Source organism: Somniosus microcephalus, chromosome 13 (genome assembly GCF_052327205.1).
Source record: "Somniosus microcephalus isolate GS21.2 chromosome 13, FLI_Smic_1.0, whole genome shotgun sequence".
Lineage (NCBI taxonomy): Eukaryota > Metazoa > Chordata > Chondrichthyes > Squaliformes > Somniosidae > Somniosus > Somniosus microcephalus.
Genome location: NC_140999.1, coordinates 193,029,599 through 193,049,099, shown reverse-complemented (window position 1 = coordinate 193,049,099; position 19,501 = coordinate 193,029,599). Strand labels below are relative to the sequence as shown.

Here is a 19,501-nt window from a genome sequence, read left to right as displayed (position 1 = left end):
TAGGCTGAATGGCCTTTTCTCATTCCAAGGTTTCTCATGCTCTCTTTCTCTCTCTTTCCTTGTCATTGTCTCTCTTTCACTCACTATCTCTCAGCCTCCCTCTATCTCACGCTCAGTCTCTCCCTCTGTCAATGCATTTCGGATGAGATGTTAAACCGAGGCCCCGCCTGCTCTCTCAGGTGGGTGTACAAGATCCCATGGCACTATTTCGAAGAAGAGCAGGGGAGTTCTCCCCGGTGTCCTGGGGCCAATATTTATCCCTCAACCAACATCACTAAAACAGATTATCCGGTCAATATCACATTGCTGTTTGTGGGTGCTTGTTGTGTGCAAATTGGCTGCCACATTTCCTACATTACAACAGTGACTACACTTCAAAAAGTACTTCATTGGCTGTAAAGCACTTCGGGACATCCTGAGGTCGTGAAAGGCGCTATAGAAATGCAAGTCTTTCTTTCTTATCAATGTTGTGGCTACAATTTACATTTTGTACAGCACCTCTAACATCTCAAGGGATTCAAAGTTGAGGGCCAGACCTGACCAAGATTAGGAGTGATGGAAGAAGGTGTGGTCAAAGAGAAGGTGGGGAAAGATGGAGCAAGGTGGAGGTCGTGGTGGGAGGCAAGGAATTCCAACATATAGGTACAAGATGGATGAAGACTTTGCCACTAAATGGTAAAGTGAAGGGAAATTCAGCGGGAGGTTAGCGGCGGCGGTAACTGTTAGCGCCTTGCGGCGCTGGCGATTATGTCATCCCCGTGCGCAGCGCCCCACTCGTGCCCCAGCCGCAATCTTCGGTAGCACCCCCTGACTTACTGCCGGACGTTATGTCCGACGGGTCAGGGGGGCCTACCTGCGGCCAGGGCGATGCTAATTAAAGGCAATGTGTCGGGCGGCCATTTTTGTTGCTGGCCGCCTGCCAGCACCTGCCCCCATTGCCGTCCCCGGCCTCCTGAGCACCTCCCCCCACCCCGGTGGAGTGCCGGCACTCCGATCTCGGTGGCCCAGCTGGGCACTGGGTCACGCTGCGCAAGGCCCCTCCCCTTTAAGAAGGGGAGGAAAGCCAAAAGTACCACGGCGTGACGTGCCGCAGCGCATTGTGCTGCGGCAAGCAGCGCCGCGATATTCCCTCGCAGTGCCCCAAGAGGGAGCCGGGGGGGGCGCTTCCAGTAGCACCCCGCTTTCCTCTTGGGGCGCTACTGATGAATTTCAGCCGCGGGGACGCTAATTTATTCGGGGGCGAAGTTAGTGCCCCAAAGGGGGCGCGACTCAATACCTAAGGAAGGATATTCTTGCCATAGAGGGAGTGCAACGAAGGTTCACCAGACTGGTTCCTGGGATGGGGGATTGTCCTATGAGGAGAGATTGAGTAGACAGGGCCTATATTCTCTAGAGTTTAGAAGAATGAGAGGTGATCTCATTGAAACATATAAAATTCTTACAGGGCTTGACAGGGTAGATGCAGGGAGGATGTTTCCCCTGGCTGGGGAGTCTAGAACCAGGGGTCACAGTCTCAGAATAAGGGTTGGTCATTTTGGACTGAGGTGAAGAGAAATTTCTTCACTCAGAAGGTTGTGAATCTTTGGAATTCTCTGTCCCAGAGGGCTGCGGAGGCTCAGTCGTTGAGTATATTCAAGACAGAGATCGATAGATTTTTTTAAATTAAGGGAATCAAGGGATATGGGGATCGTGCAGGAAAGTGGAGATGAGGTTGATGATCAGCCATGATCTCATTGAATGGCGGAGCAGGCTCGAGGGGCCAAATGGCCAACTCCTGCTCCTATTTCTTACATTCTTATGTTCTTATGGATTGTTCTCCTTAGAGCAGAGAAAGTTAGGGGAGATTTAATAGAGGTTATTAAAATTATGAAGGGCCTTTTCATAGAGTAAATAGGGAGGAATTGTTTTCACTGGCAGGAAGGTCAGTAACCAGAGGACACAGATTGAAGGTAATTGTTAAAAGAACCAGAGGGGACATGAGGAGAATGTTTTTACAGCAAGTTGTTGTGATCTGGAATGCGCTGCCTGAAAGGGCGGCGGAAGCAGATTCAATAGTAACTTTCAAAAAGGAATTGGATAAATACTTGAAGGGGAAAAATTTGCAAGGCTATGGGGAAAGAGCAGAGATAGTAGTACTAATCGGAGAGCTCTTTCAAAGAGCCGGCACAATGGCCTCCTTCTGTGCTGTATCATTCTGTGATTGTGTGATGTGAGCACGGCTGTGGGGTTGGAGGAGACTGCAGAGGCAGTGAGTGAAGTAATAGAGTAGATTGAGAAATTTGAATTCAGTGCATTGAGGGATGAGACGCATCTCTCCATCCGCTCCCCGTTTATTCTCATACAGTCAATGTACTTCAAAGTAATTGATTATAAAACACGTTAAACTGGTCATTTATCTCAACGTTTCTGGGATCTTGCTGAGAACATTTGTTAACTGTGATTTCCTACATTACAACAATGACGACACTTCAAAAGTACTTCATTGGCTGTGAAACACTTTGGGACGTCCTGAGGATGTGAAAGGTGCTATAGCAATGCAAGTAAGTTAGTAAGTTAGTTAGTTAGTTCTTTCTTTATGTGAAGGGTCTGGGGACATTTGTGAGACGTGACACAGAATGAGATGAATTCAAACCCATTCTTTATCTCTTCTCTCACCATCTGTCTTGTTAATGTTTGACAGTCTGTCTCTTTCTCACTTTCGCTGTCTCACTCCCTGTCTCTTTTACTCTCACTGTTTTTCTCTCAGTTATTCGCGTTCTCTCGCTCTCTCAAACACATTAGCCTCGATATTAACCACCCCCCGCCTGCACCCCCCCCCCACAACGATGGGCGCAAGAGGGTCGGGGAGGGGTAGTTTATATTTTTAAATCGGGGAGCGCGCCCCCAGCCCGTCATGTATGCATCTTTACGGCGGTGGTTTGCATGATATGCGTGTGGCCCGCTGTGGAGAGGCGAGGCACTTCATCATCACATTTGAATCAGGCTCCCACAGTGCAGTTGGGAGCCTGATTTGAGTTTCACAGTTGCCGAACAGGTTTCCCAGGGCTCGGGAAATCCGGCAGCGAAATGGAGGTGGGAGCTGCCGGCTCCAGCAGTTTTGGTGCTTCTTATAGCACCCACTGTGGGCCAGTAGGAGCAGGTGTGATTCCCCCCAGACCCCTCAAGGAAGCCTTCAGCCTCTCCTCACTGCCTCAATCGCCGAACGCCCACTCCCACTCAAACCTCGATCTCGCCGTCCCTCCCTCCCTCCTGAATGCCAGGCTCCACACCCCCGCCCGCCCCCGACCCCCCACCACCACCACCAAGCCCCGATCTCTGCCGCGGACCACACCCAGGGATCCCCCGGCTGCGGCCTCCTGCCATTGGTTTACCATCCCTGTCCTTTTTTCCCCATCCTGTCAATCTGGCCGGCAGCCCTAGGCGGGAAAGGGAAGCAGAAAACAATAATGAGGTCCTGCCAGGTCCCCTGGGATTTCCAGGTTTCCCCTGTTCCTTCCCTGCCCCCCGTCCCGTAAATATCGAGGTTCATATTCTCTCAATCTCTTTCTCACACGGTCCGCAGAAGTTCCTAGGGTCAGTGCTAAGTTCTAACTAAAGAGGTATCGAGTGCCTTACCCATCGATGGCGTGGCCAAGGTCTGACGACCCACAAACTGTGCAGGACCCATTCCATCCAGGAAGTCCCTAAACTGCCCATCAGATGCCAGGCAGACTCCACTGTAGTTCAAGCTGAAGAGAGAAGAACAGTCCAGTTATTTGTAAGGCAATTGGAATCTGACAAACCAAATATGGTTACAACGTAGTCCTTTTGTGTTCAACCAAGTCCAGGCACACACAGTGTCTGTAAGCAGTAGGCATACTGGCTAGCGAATTAAGCAACCAATCCTTTTGATCCTGACTCTCTCTACAAATTTTTAAGGAAAGCTTAAGATCTTTATAGGTCTCTAGTCACGCACACTATCCTAGATGGTTCATCATATCCTGATAATAGTTATTGTGAACAAGACCACTCAAAATGAGATAGTTCCTACAAAACACCAGATGCCAACTTGTTTACCATCCTGGCCTACTGTCCTGTTTCCTATCTCAAGACTGTCTTGGCCATCACAATCGTTTCACAATGTGTCGACAAAAATAAGTCAACAGACACGAATCGCACATCCTGTACATTCAGCAGCAGCTAAACAGCACAGTCAGCTAAATATTCCCTGACACATTAAACCCTAAAACATCCTTGGAATGAACAACTTTTACCATTTCATTATTTCTAGCTATAGTACAAACCCACAAGGCATTTATAAGTAAAAAGAAAGCAAAAACCTTAATCATATGAGATTAAACCAACTCCTAACCCTACATATCTATACAGTATATATATATATATACACAACTCATTCCATCCAGGTATCTTACATATTACATACAGAATCACAGAATCATAGAATCATAGAATGGTTACAGCACAGTAAGAAGCCATTCGGCCCGTCGAGCCGGTGCCGGCTCTCTGCAAGAGCACTTCAGCTAGTCCCACTCCCCCACCCTTTCCCCGTAGCCTGGCATTTTTTTTTCCTTCAGGTGCTTATCCAATTCCCTTTTGAAAGCCACGATTGAATCTGCCTCCACCACCCTTTCAGGCAGTGCATTCCAGATTCTAAACACTCGCTGCATAAAAAAGGTTTTCCTCATGTCGCCTTTGGTTCTTTTGCCAATCACCTTAAATCTGTGTTCTCTGGTTCTCGACCCTTCCGCCAATGGGAACAGCTTCTCTCTATCTACTCAGTCTAGGCCCCTCATGATTTTGAACACCTCTATCAAATCACCTCTCAATCTTCTTTGCTCCAAGGAGAATAACCCCAGCTTCTCCAGTCTATCAAAGTAACTGAAGTCCCTCATCCCTGGACCCATTCTCGTAAATCTTTTCTGCACCCTCTCAGAATCCTTCCTAAAGTGCGGTGCCCAGAATTGGACACAATACTCCAGTTGTGACCGAACCAGTGTTTTATAAAGGTTCATCATAACTTCCTTGCTTTTGTACTCTATGCCTCTATTTATGAAGCCCAGGACCCCATATGCTTTTTAACTGCTTTCTCAACCTGCCCTGCCACCATCAATGATTTGTGCACACATACCCCCAGGCCTCTCTGTTCATGCACCCCCTTTAGAATTGTACCATTTAGTTTGTATTGCCTCTCCTCGGTCTTCCTACCAAAATGTATCACTTCGCACTTTTCTGCATTAAATTTCATCTGCCACCTGCCCGCCCATTCCACTAGCCTGTCTATGTCCTCTTGAAGTCTATCACTCTTCTCCTCACTGTTCACTATACTTCCAAGTCATCTGCAAATTTTGAAATTGTGGCCTGTACACCCAAGTCCAAGTCATTAATATATATCAAGAAAAGCAGTGGTCCTAGTACCGACCCCCGGGGAACATCACTGTATACCTTCCTCCAGTCCAAAAAACAACCGTTCACCACGACTCTCTGTTTCCTGTCACTTAGCCAATTCCGTATCCATGCTGCTAACTGTCCCTTTTATTCCATTGGCTTCAAGTTTGCTGGCAAGCCTATTATAAATAAAATGGAGCAGATCCTTTTCCTGCTGATTCCCCATTTTTACGGCACTGGTTAAAATAAACTCAGAGGGGGGAAACGGATAAATAAACTGAGTGAATCCATTCTCGAATGTGGCGCAGGCTTTAGCACGCGCTTACCCCTTTACTTGTCCAGTCCTCACTCTCTGTCTTGCGCTTTCCTACCTTCTCTTTTTCACAGACGCAGGGCAAGGAAATTAAGTTGTTCAATTTTTTTACTTGTATGCATGATAAATAGACAACTATAAGAAGTACAAGATAAACGATAAGATGAAGTGCATTTGGATTGCTGAATGGGAAGGTGACACTTTTAGTTTGGTGAGAGCTATCACAATTAAGAAAAGGAGAAATCAAAGAATTCTGTTCAAATTTGAAGGCTTTAGTCAGCTTCTATAACATAGAAACATCGAAGATAGGAGCAGGAGTAGGCCATTCGGCCCCTCGAGCCTGTTCCGCCATTTAATGAGATCATGGCTGATCATCCAAATTCAGTACCCTGGCTCTGCCTTCTCTCCATATCCCTTGATCCGTTTAGCCGTAAGAAATATATCTAACTCCTTCTTGAATATATTTAATAAGTTGGCCTCAACTGCCTTCTGTGGTAGAGAATTCCACAGGTTCACCACTCTCTGGGTGAAGAAATTCCTCCTCATCTCACTCTTAAATGGCTTACCCCTTATCCTTAGACTGTGACCCCTGGTTCTGGACTCCCCCGCCATCGGGAACATCCTTCCTGCATCTAGTCTGTCTAGTCCTGTTAGAATTTTATAAGTTTCAATGAGATCCCCTGTCATTCTTCTAAACTCTAGCAAATATAAGCCTAATCGACCCAATCTCTCTTCATACGTCATTCCTGCCATCCCAATATCAGTCTGGTGAATCTTCGCTGCACTCCCTCCATGGCAAGAACATCCTTCCTCAGATAAGGTGACCAAAACTGCACACAATACTCAATGTGTGGTCTCACCAAGGCCCTGTACAACTGCAGCAAGACATCCTTGCTCCTGTACTCGAACCCTCTCGCTATGAAGGCCAACATACCATTTGCCTTCTTAATCGCCTGCTACACCTGCATGCTTACCTTCAGCGACTGGTGCACAAGGACACCCAGGTCTCGTTGCACTTCCCCTTTTCCCAATCTATTGCCGTTCAGATAATAATTTGTCTTCCTGTTTTTGCCACCAAAGTGGATAACCTCGCATTTATCCACATTATACTGCATCTGTCATGCACCTGCCCAATCACCCAACCTGTCCAAATCATACTGGAGTTTCTCTGCATCCTCCTCACATCACACACACCCATCCAGCTTTGTGTCATCTGCAAACTTGGAGATATTACATCTAGTTCCCTCGTCTAGATCATTAATATATATTGTGAATAGCTGGCATCCTAGCACCGATCCCTGTGGTACCCCACTAGTCACTGCCTGCCATTCGGAAAAGGACCCGTTTATTCCAACTCTTTGCTTCCTGTCTGCCAACCAGTTCTCTATCCAAGTCAGTACCTTACCCCCAATCCCATGTGCTTTAACTTTGCACGCCAATCTCTTATGCGGGACCTTATCGAAAGCCTTCTGAAAGTCCAAATACACCACATCCACTGGTTCTCCTTTATCTATTCTACCAGTTACATGCTCAAAAAAATCCAGTAGATTAGTCAAGCATGATTTACCTTTTGTAAATCCATGTTGACTTTGTCTGATCCTGTCACTGTTTTCCAAGTGCTCTGCTATAACATCTTTTATGATGGACTCTAGCATTATCCCCACTACCGATGTCAGGCTTACCGGTCTATAATTTCCCATTTTCTCTCTACCACCTGTTTTAAATAGTGGGGTTACATTAGCTACTCTCCAATCCATGGGAACTATTCTAGAGTCTATAGAATTTTGGAAGATGACCAGCAATGCATCTATTTCTAGGGCCACTTCCTTAAGTACCCTAGGATGTAGATTATCAGGCCCTGGGGATTTATTGGCCTTCAATCCCATCAATTTCCCTAACACCATTTCCCTACAAATACTGATTTCATTCAATTCCTCCCTCTCATTAGACCCTCTGTTCCCCGACATCTCTGGAAGTTTATTTGTGTCCTCCTTTGTGAAGACAGAACCAAAGTATGTATTTAATTGGTCTGCCATTTCTTTGTTCCCCATTATAAATTCCCCTGATTCTGACTGCAAGGGACCTACGCTTGACTTCACCAATCTTTTTCTCTTCATATATCTATAGAAGCTTTTACAGTCAGTTTTTATGTTCCCGGCAAGCTTACTCTCATATTCTATTTTCCCTTTCTTAATTAATCCCTTTGTCCTCCTTTGCTGAATCCTAAACTGCTCCCAATCCTTAGGTTTGCTGCTTTTTCTGGCCAATTTATAGACTGTCGCCTTGGATCTTATGCTATCCCTAATGTCCCTTGTTAGCCACGGTTGAGTCACATTTTTTGTTTTATTTTTATTCCAAGCAGGGATGAAAAAATTCTGTAGTTCATCCATGCGATCTTTAAATGTTTGCCATTGCTTATCCACCGTCAACCCTTTAAGTAACATTCCCCAATCCATCCTTGCCAACTCATGCCTCATACCACCATAGTTTCCTTTATTTAAATTCAGGACCCTAGTCTCTGAGTCAACTACTTCACTCTCCATCTTAATGAAGAATTCTATCATATTATGATCACTCTTCCCCAAGGGGCCTTGCACAACAAGATTGCTAATTAATCCTTTCTCATTACATAATACCCAGTCTAAGATGGCCTGATCTCTAGCTGGTTCCTCGACATATTGGTCCAGGAAACCATCCCGTATACACACTGTTTCAGAGTGCTGTCAGATGCAATACGACAACATACAAAAAATAAATTAGTGTTCTAAGAAGTAATGGGATAGATCACCAATATTCAATAGAGTGAGCCATGAATAACTGGGGGAAATATCCTCATCAGAATCAAAAACATAAATGAATTTCTTTGCCTGAATCTGCAATAATATATTAAGGGCAGGAATGACGTAATTTAGTCGTTTTCAATGTTATAGTTTGGGAGTAAATGGAAGAACAATTATCAGGCTTCTGTAGAACGACATTGGCCCAGCTTTCCCTGTCATTATTTATGCGTAAATGATCCAGCAGCTTCAGGCGAGAGGTAAATACGCAGTTAAACTCAAATATCCAAAAGAATCTGTCCGCATTGCGCTGCACTGCCGATAGTTTTGCGATAATGGCATCTTGCTGCATGCCTCACCATTAACGTGCACTGAGCAGCGTGATGTTGCTGTAATTGTGTCGCATACGAACTAAACTCGTTGTCCATTTCAGTCTAAGTACACTTTTAGCGATGTGATAAATGTTAATTACTGCCAGTCAACCTCACTGGCACTGAAAATTAACTAATACAAAGGGGAAAAAATTGGCTCGCGCCCCCTTTGGGGCGTTTACTTCGCTACTTTTAGCGCCCCGAAAAAGTTAGCGCCCCCGCACCGGAAATTGAATGGTAGCACCCCAAGCAGGAGGCGGGGCTACTGGAAGCGCTCCCCCTTCCTCTTGGGGCGCTCCCATGGAATATCGCAGCGCTACGTGCAAAAGCTCCACGCGTGTCGGCACGTAGCGCCGCGGTACTGCAGGCCTCGCTCCCCTGATTAAAGGGGAGGGGCCTAGCATAGCTGGACCACCGGGTAGCGGGGTGCCGGGAAAAGAGCCCGGCACTCGAGAGGAGCACCGGGCTGACCGATCACAGCCGGCATCCCGCAGGAGGCGGCGAGAGGGGGCAGGAGCTGATAGGCGGCCCAAAACAAAATGGCCGCCCAGCACCTGCCCTTTAATTATCACGGCGCGGTTGCAAAAACACCCCCCTGACCCTGTTGAGCATAGCGTCTGGCGGTACGTCAGGGGGTGCGAGTGGGGCGCTGCACGCGGCGATGACGTCAGCGCCGGTGGCGCAGCGCCGTGGGGCACTTCCGGCTACCGTCGCCGCTAACCTCCTGCTGAATTTCGCGGGAGGCATTAGCAGTGCCACGCCCGGGCGCTAGTTGCTTTGTGCCAAGGCGGCGCTAACAGGAGGCGCAAAGCAACCAAAATTATCCCCCATGGACTTCAAATTCCTTCAGGTCTTAATTGTTTTAAAATTTAAAATTAAAAAAATGTACTTTTCCTATCTGATGTGACATTGAATTCACCCACTCTAAGTTACACTTCCTTCTCAGTCCTTGCACTGTTCATTTCTCAATCCTTCAATCTAATTGGTGAAGGAGATAGCGTGCTGCTTGCCCTGTTCTCTCAGGTGCTCAGTTCCCCTCACTGCGATGTTATCAGCCCGCACTTTCAGCAACTTGCCATACAAAACATACAAAAACCTAAGTGTGCAAGGGCGAGTCTAACTAACGGCAGACGCCGTGAGATGTGCTGCTACAGCAAATTCTGGCCCAGTGATTAGGAAATAATCCCACTCCTGGGATTCTGAAGAATGAATTGAATGGGTATGACTGGAACTAGTGACATTTGGTGGGATAGGGAGGCATTTTAGTGCATTGGGGCAGAGTTTGGTCCGTTGGGATTCAACGCAATGGGGGTGAATGAGAAGGAGATTTGTTCATTGAAGTACTTCCAAATGGGAGTGAATGGAGAGTGGTTTAGACTATTGAAATTCTAGGCAATAGAAAGGAATGAAACGGGGGTTGTCCATTGAAATTCTACACAATGGCAGTGAACAAGAAGGAGTTTGTCCACTGAGCCTCCGCACAGTGGGAACAATTGAGAAAGGTTTGGGTCCAGTGGGATTCTAAACACTGGAAGTGAATGGGAAAGGGTTGTGTCCGTTAGAATTTCATATAAATGGAGCGAATGGGAAAGGGTTTGTCCTTTGGGAGTCTATACAATGGGTACAGTAGTGTCGTGGTTATGGTACTGCACTCGCACAGCTCTTGAGTTCAAATTCTACCATAGTAGGTAATGAGACTGAAATAAATCTGGAAATTCACGAGAATGAAAGCTGTTGGATTGTTGTAAAAACCCATTGGGTTGACGAATGTCCTTCAGGGAAGAGAATCAAACTCCTTTAACCTGGTCTGGCCTACATGTAACTCCAATCCCACAAATACAAGGGGGGGAGGAGATAAACACGATCAAAATCACTAAGGAAGTGGTACTCCGTAAAATAATGGGACTCAAGGCGAATAAATCGCCTGGACCTGATGGCTTACATCCTAGGGTCTTGAGGGAAGTGGCGGTAGGGATTGTGGATGCATTGGTAATAATCTTCCAAAACTCCCTGGACTCAGCAAAGGTCCCGGCAGACTGGAAAACTGCTAATGTAACACCCTTATTTAAAAAGGGCAGTAGACAGAAGGCTGGAAACTATAGACCGGTTAGCCTAACATCTGTGGTAGGTAAAATTTTGGAGTCCATTATTAAGGAGACAGTAACAGGACATTTGGATAATCATAATTTAATAAGACAAAGTCAGCATGGTTTTATGAAGGGGAAGTCATGTTTGACAAATTTGCTGGAGTTCTTTGAGGAAGTAACATATAGGGTGGATAAAGGTGAACCAGTGGACGTAGTGTATTTAGACTTCCAAAAGGCATTTGACAAGGTGCCACACAAAAGATTATTGCTTAAGATAAAAAATCACGGGATTGGGGGTAATATTCTGGCATGGATAGAGGATTGGCTATCTAACAGAAGGCAGAGAGTTGGGATAAATGGTTCATTCTCAGACTGGCAATCAGTAACCAGTGGTGTTCCGCAGGGGTCAGTGCTGGGTCCCCAACTCTTTACAATCTATATTAACGATTTGGAGGAGGGGACCGAGTGTAACACATCAAAGTTTGCAGATGATACTAAGATGGGAGGGAAAGTAGTGAGTGAGGAGGACATAAAAAACCTGCAAGGGGACATAGACAGGCTAAGTAAGTGGGCAGAGATTTGGCAGATGGAATACAATACTGGAAAGTGTGAGGTTATGCACTTTGGCAGGAAAAATCATAGAGCAAGTTATTATCTTAATGGCAAGAAACTGGAAAGTACTGAAGTACAAAGGGATCTGGGGGTCCTGGTGCACGAAACTCAAAAGGTTAGTATGCAGGTGCAGCAAGCGATTAAGAAGGCCAATGGAATGTTGGCTTTCATTGCTAGGGGGATAGAATATAAAAATAGGGAGGTATTGCTTCAGTTGTACAAGGTATTGATGAGACCGCACCTGGAATACTGCATACAGTTTTGGTGTCCGTACTTAAGAAAGGACATACTTGCTCTCGAGTCAGTACAAAGAAGGTTCACTCGGTTAATCCCGGGGATGAGAGGATGGACATATGAGGAGAGGTTGAGTAGATTGGGACTCTACTCATTGGAGTTCAGAAGAATGAGAGGCGATCTTATTGAAACATATAAGATTGTGAAGGGGTTGGATCGGGTGGATGCAGGGAGGATGTTCCAGATGATGGGTGAAACTAGAACTAAGGGGCATAGTCTTAGAATAAGGGACTGCTCTTTCAAAACTGAGATGAGGAGGAACTACTTCACTCAGAGGGTGGTAGGTCCATGGAATATGCTGCCCCAAAAAGCTGTAGAAGCTACATCATTACATAAATTTAAAACAGAAATAGACAGTTTCCTAGAAGTAAAGGGAATTAAGGGTTACGGGGAGCGGGCAGGAATTTGGACATGAGTCTAGGTTCGGATCGGTCATGGCCCTGTGGGTAACGGAGCGGGCCCAGGGGCCGTGTAGCCTGATCCTGCTCCTGTTTCATGTGTCTAATTCTGTTAGATTCAGGAGATGGTTCTGTGATAGTGGATTGGCGGTTAGGATCAGATCAGCCATGATCTTATTGAATGGCGGAGCAGGCTCGAGGGGCCGATTGGCCTACTCCTGCTCCTATTTCTTATGTTCTTATGTTCTTATGACTCCCAGTCAATGTTCCCTCTAATTTCTTTTTTGTGCTGAGCGGGACACGACCTCCTTTCAGCGTGACCTTTTCGTCCGTGGGCAAATGTTACAATAACAACAACAACTTTTACACCTACAACGGCAGCAACAACACGCAGATGACACGAAAATTGGTGGGGTGGTAAATAGCGAGGAGGGAAGCCTCAGGCTACAGGACGATATAGATGGGTTGGTCAGATGGGCAGAACAGTGGCAAATGGAATTTAACCCTGAAAAGTGTGAGGTGATGCATTTTGGACGGACTAACAAGGCAAGGGAATACACAATGAATGCTAGGACCCTAGGAATGACAGAGGATCAGAGGGACCTTGGTGTGCATGTACATAGATCCCTGAAGGCAGCAGAACAGGTGGATAAGGTGGTTAAAAAGGCATATGGGATACTTGCCTTCATTAGCCGAGGCATAGAATATAAGAGCAGGGAGGTTATGATGGAGCTGTACAAAACGCTGGTAAGGCCACAGCTGGAATACTGTGTGCAATTCTGGTCGCCACACTATAGGAAGGATGTGATTGCATTGGAGAGGGTGCAGAGGAGATTCACCAGGATGTTACCTGGGCTGGAGCGCTTCAGCTATGAAGAAAGACTGGACAGGCTGGGGTTGTTTTCCTTGGAGCAGAGAAGGCTGAGGGGGACCCTGATTGAGGTGTACAAAATTATGGGGGGCATAGATAGGGTAGATAGAAAGGAACTTTTCCCCTTAGTAGGGGGGTCAATAACCAGGGGGCATAGATTCAAGGTAAGGGGCAGGAGGTTTAGAGGGGATTTGAGGAAAAACTTTTTCACCCAGAGGGTGGTTGGAATCTGGAACTCACTGCCTGAAAGGGTGGTAGAGGCAGGAACCCTCACAACATTCAAGAAGCATTTAGATGAGCACTTGAAACGCCACAGCATACAAGGCTATGGACCAAGTGCTGGAAAATGGGATTAGAATAGACAGGGTTTGATGGCTGGCGCGGACACGATGGGCTGAAGGGCCTATTTCTGTGCTGTATAACTCTATGACTCTATGACTAACCACTTAAAAGCATATATACAGTACAACAACAACTTGTATTTATATAGCACCTTTAACGTAGTAAAACGTCCCAAGGCGCTTCACAGGAGGATTTTAAGACAAAAAAATTTGACACCGATCCACATAAGGAGAAATTAGGGCAGGTGACCAAAAGCTTGGTCAAAGAGGGAGGTTTTAAGGAGCGTCTTAAAGGAGGAAAGAGAGGTAGCAAGGCGGAGAGGTTTAGGCAGGGAATTCCAGAGCTTAGGGCCAAGGCTACAGAAGGCACGGCCACTAAAGGTTGAGCAATTATAATTGGGGATGCTCAAGAGGGCAGAATTAGAGGAGCGCAGATATCTCAGCGGGGGGTGGGGGAGGGTTGTGGGGCTGAAGGAGATTACAGAGATAGGGAGGGACGAGACCATGGAGGGATTTGAAAACAAGGATGAGAATTTTGAAATCGAGGCACTGCTTAACCGGGAGCCAATGTCGGTCAGCGAGCACAGGGGTGATGGGCGAACGGGACTTGGTGCGAGTTAGGACACGGGCAGCCGAGTTTTGGATGACCTCAAGTTTGTGTAGGGTAGAATGTGGGAGGCCAGCCAGGAGTGCGTTGGAATAGTCGAGTCTAGAGGTAACAAAGGCATGGATGAGGGTTTCAGCAGCGGATGAGCCGAGGCAGGGCGGAGACGGGCGATGTTCCGGAGGTGGAAATAGGCGGTCTGTGTTATGCTGCGGATATGTGGTCGGAAGCTCATTTCAGGGTCAAATATGACACCAAGGTTGCGAACAGTGTGGTTCAGCCTCAGACAGATGTTAGGGAGAGGGATGGAGTCAGTGGCTCGGGAACGGAGCTTGTGGCGGGGACCGAAAACAATGGCTTCGGTCTTCCCAATATTTAATTGGAGAAAATTTTTGCTCATCCGGAACTGTATGTCGGACAAGCAGTCTGACAATTCAGAGACAGTGGAGGGGTCGAGTGAGGTAGTGCTGGGTGTCGTCAATGTACATGTGGAAGCTGACGCTGTGTTTTCGGATGATGTCGCCAAGGGGCAACATGTAGATGAGCAATAGGAGGAGCCAAGGATAGATCCTTGGGGGACCCCAGAGGTAACGATGCGTGAGCGGGAAGAGAACCCATTGCAGGTGATTCTCTGGCTACGATTAGATAGATAAGAATGGAACCAGGCGAGTGCAGTCCCACCCAGCTGGACGACGGTGGAGAGGCGTTGGAGGAGGATGGAGTGGTCAACCGTGTCAAAGGCCGCAGACAAGTCAAGAAGGACGAGGAGGGATAGTTTACCTTTGTCACAGTGACAAAGGATGTCATTTATGACTTTGATGAGAGCCGTTTCGGTACTGTGGCAAGGGGGGAAAACTGATTGAAGGGATTCAAACATTGAATTGTGGGAAAGCTGGGCACGGATTTGGGAGGCGACAACACGTTCAAGGATTTTGGAGAGGAAAGGGAGGTTGGAGATGGGGCGGTAGTTTGCAAGGACAGAGGGATCAAGGGTTGGTTTTTTGAGGAGGGGTGATGACGGCAGAGTTGAGGGAGAGGGGGACAATACCTGAGGAGAGAGAACCGTTAACAATATCAGTTAACATGGGAGCCAGAAAAGGAAGTAATGCCAAATCAAGGTTCTATCCAAGTTTAACATAACTTCTCTGTTTTTGAATTCTATTCCTCCAGAAATGAACCCCAGTGCTTTATTTGCACTTTTATGTTTTTTTAACCTGCGTTGCTACTTTTAATGATTTGTGAATCTATACCCCTCGATCCCTTTGCCCCTCTACTCCATTAAGTCTCTTTCCAAGGAGTAGGTCACCTCTTTAGTCCTTCTACCAAAATGCACCACCTCACAATACGATAGCAAAATACTGCGGATGCTGGAAATCCGAAATAACAACAGAAAACGCTGGGAAAACTCAGCATGCCAGGCAACATCCGTGGAGAGAGAAATAGAGTCAACGTTTCGGGTCGATGACCCTTCGTCAGAACTGAGAAAAAAGCAGGAAATGAAACAGATTAAAAGGCAAGTTTGGGGGCTGGGAAATGGGGGAGGGGATGAAAGAACAAAAGGGAAGGCCTGTGAGAGGTGAAGAGACATGAAGAGATATTCAAGGCGAGACGAGATGGTAATAGGACAGGTAAAGAGACAAAGGATGGCTCTAGATGAAGTGTGAACACCTCACACTTGTCTAAATGGAAATTCATTCTGCAAGTTTGTTTACAGTAAAATTAACATCACTTTCCTGTAGTTTTTTCCAACTTTAAACAATTTTCCGAATTTAAAAAAAATTCTCATATTTGTGTTTCTGACAAAGACAGCCTGTGTTGCCCCCCCCCCCGCCGCCCCCACAGGCAGTTTGAATTCTTCAGCAGACAGATGTGCTAATTGGGTCGGCCTGTAGAGAGTGAGGTGCCTCCACATTTCTAAAAATATAAACCTGACGCCAGAATTCTGATTTTCAGAAGTAAGCCCCAATTGTCCCCACTTTATATGTTACAGGTTGAACCCTGGTAATCCGGCACCCGACGGTCCGGCACCTTCAGTGGTCCGGCACGAATTGAAACCGGCGGTCTTTAGTTTGCGGAGCAGCCGCTCGGCGGCGCCACCGTTTCCCGCGATATAAACAAACATTGTTTACATGTGCGATCGTCACCCCCAGAGTTCTGTGCTTATTTTAGGTGTTATTTACCTAACCTTCAGTGGTTCGGAATTTTCAATTGTCCGGCACCAGCACCGGCCTGGTCCCGAGGGTGCCGGATTACCGGGGTCCAACCTGTATTAAGGTTTTTATGAACTTTCATCGCAACAAGACTAAAACCATAAATCCACCCCTGGTGCAACATTGGATTTATTAAAAAGTAACAAATAAAAGTAAGTTAAACTTGTGTCAATCGCTCTTCTTCCTTCTGCTAAAATGCTTCCTTGCCTCACCTAATGATTGACAGCCTGATCTTACAAACCCATCCGCAGTAGGATCATTTTATTTTTTTAAAAAGCGGATTCACGTACAGCTCAAAACTCGCACAAACTCGTTTCTCATTTCCTCTCCTAAAACAGGTCACCGCCGTCTGACAGCAACCAAGTCCCTTCTTACTCACCAGTGGTGGGTCAAACTCGGCGACTCACTCACCTGTAACAGGTTTAATAAGGTGAGGTACACCTGGTTATCTACCGATCCCTCCCACCGATTTTTTAAAGCTTCGTCCAGCCATTGTAAGAAATCATGAATTGGAAGAAACAACTTGAGACAAAACAGTCTCTTCAGACCGGTGTTAGAATAATTGGATGGATGCTTAGAATTTGCTGATGTTCTCGGTTCCCTGTGGATGTTACAACATTCTGCACCATGGCGGTGACCTTGTTTCCAGACCAGCTGTCTGCTGGTTCTGTGCTAGAAAGGTTGTTGACTGTATCTTTGATAATCTACCCTAGGCCCACCCCTAAAAAGAGAGTAAAAGAGATATCTAAAGAGCTTTCAGCACAGCCGGTGAAGGGAAGGGAAGAGCTGTTCGTGCACGCCAGCCATCTGTCTGATCGGGATCGACACCAGCTGCTTGTCACGGTCGTGTGTCTACTGTGTCTATCTTGACTGTGTGTTGTACTTAACTTGAACTGCCGCTCCTTCATAAAATGCCGTACAACTCCTAAGACCCTCTGGGTAATCTGTGTGTGACCTGCGATCCAAATCTTACACCCATAGCGGTGGCTGGCTGCAATGAGCTGGCCCCACTCTGAAACAACTGGCCCCGCTCTGAAACAACTGGCCCCGCTCTGAAACAACTGGCCCCGCTCAGAAACAACTGGCCCCGCTCAGAAACAACTGGCCCCGCTCAGAAACAACTGGCCCCGCTCAGAAACAACTGGCCCCGCTCAGAAACAACTGGCCCCGCTCAGAAACAACTGGCCCCGCTCAGAAACAACTGACTGGCCCCGCTCAGAAACAACTGACTGGCCCCGCTCAGAAACAACTGACCCCGCTCAGACTGGCCCCACTCAGGAATGGCCCGCTCAGACTGGCCCCGCTCAGGAATGGCCCGCTCAGACTGGCCCCGCTCAGGAATGGCCCGCTCAGACTGGCCCCGCTCAGGAATGGCCCGCTCAGACTGGCCCTGCTCAGGAATGGCCCGCTCAGACTGGCCCCGCTCAGGAATGGCCCGCTCAGACTGGCCCTGCTCAGGAATGGCCCACTCAGACTGGCCCTGCTCAGGAATGGCCCGCTCAGACTGGCCCCGCTCAGGAATGGCCCGCTCAGACTGGCCCTGCTCAGGAATGGCCCGCTCAGACTGGCCCCGCTCAGGAATGGCCCGCTCAGACTGGCCCCGCTCAGGAATGGCCCGCTCAGACTGGCCCCGCTCAGGAATGGCCCGCTCAGACTGGCCCCGCTCAGACTGGCCCCGCTCAGGAATGGCCCCGCTCAGACTGGCCCTGCTCAGGAATGGTCCCACTCAGACTGGCCCCGCTCATGAATGGCGCCAAAGGAGAAGGAGGGAGACTCTGCCCTCATCACCATGGCAACCGGCTGAGCGCAGCTCCTCTACCGATTCTGCCTGCAGCACCTGGAACTTCCCAGAGGCCAACACAACCAACCCCGCACCCATTCCCTCATCATGTGACCGCTGCCCCAACTCTTTTGTTACTTTCCAATTGGGATCGGCTGTGAGGGGGCAAGACTCGCCAACGACTGTCTGTCTGTATGCCGGGCCATGTTGTATTGGGCCCCTCCCCTGCTCCGACTCTCTGTCTGCATTCCGGGCCATGTTGTATTGGGACCCTCCCCTGCTCCGACTCTCTGTCTGCATTCCGGGCCATTTTGTATTGGGCCCTATTATGTCCGTGTATAATTGAGACACGGACTGCAGGAGTTGATTATAACAAGTTTTTACTGAATGGAGACAACCCGGAAACTGAAACTACAGAAGCCTGCTAGGGCCTTTTATAGAGGGGTGGTTGTGGTGTATGTAACCTGTTCCACCTTAAGAGAACTTAAGCCTGTTCCACCTTAAGAGATGTACTACTTTCTCTGGCTACTGTATACGTAATACCGGTGGTGACCACACCGGTATATAAGCACTGTGTAGTAATATTGTATTCAATATAGTCCCGACCTCCAACCAGTAAAGACCTGTTGAATTTACTCTCTTAGTCTGTGTAGTAATTATCACTATAACACACAGACTTAACAGTGGCGACGAGTCCAATTCTTACCCTGCGGCAGTTATTTCCACGGCGGCTTCGTCCACAGACAGGACGTCGAAGAGAGGTTTCCACCCTCATCACCCTACTGGAAGACACGTCGAGCAGCAGGCATCGAGAAACCGGAGTGCAGAAGACATCCTGACCTCGAAGCCTCCATCAGCGACTGTCAGCTTTCTTCTTCTACCTCGGTGGTGGGTAAGCCGGGCAGCGACGTGACAGAAAGTCAACCGCGTTGGCTGTACAGACGGGGCTGGGAAGACGGAGGAATAAGGGCGGTGAGATCGATCGCGACCAGAGATAAGGGCCGGGCCGCTTTCGAGCGAGAGGCGCAGCGCGGGGACATCGATCGCGACCGGAGATAAGGGCCGCATTCGGGCTAAAAGGCGCAGCGTCTGGGGAAACTGAAGGCGCGAGAGCCGCGGTGAAGCAGAGACAGCGTCGGGGGACGGTTGAAGACCGCCAAGCGCGGGAAAACCGCCATTTTGTGGGCGGAGGACGGCGACAAAGAGCGGGAAGCCGCCATCTTGGATAACATAAAAATACAATAAATTGCAACGATGCCTAAACATGGGAACATTAATACCTTTGATAGTGACATCGAAGATTGGGCCATGTATGTAGAACGCATACAAAATTATTGTAAGGCAAATAAAATTCCTGATGCAGATAAAGCACTAACATTATTAAATTTAATGGGTGCGAAGACATACGGGCAATTGAAACACCTGTTATCACCAGATGAACCGGCGGATAAGACGTTC

The 19,501-nt window shown here is 47.7% G+C and overlaps 1 protein-coding gene across 1 annotated transcript in view; it reads right to left on the bottom strand.

Annotated features, from left to right (window-relative positions):
* The window catches only part of rims4 (regulating synaptic membrane exocytosis 4), a 179,436-nt gene that overhangs the window by 73,181 nt on the left and 86,754 nt on the right, over window positions 1–19,501 (bottom strand). Inside the window, exon 3 of the mRNA XM_086005893.1 lies at window positions 3,616–3,728. Coding sequence (XP_085862019.1) covers window positions 3,616–3,728 — 113 coding nt within the window. The remainder of the gene's footprint in view (window positions 1–3,615; window positions 3,729–19,501) is intronic.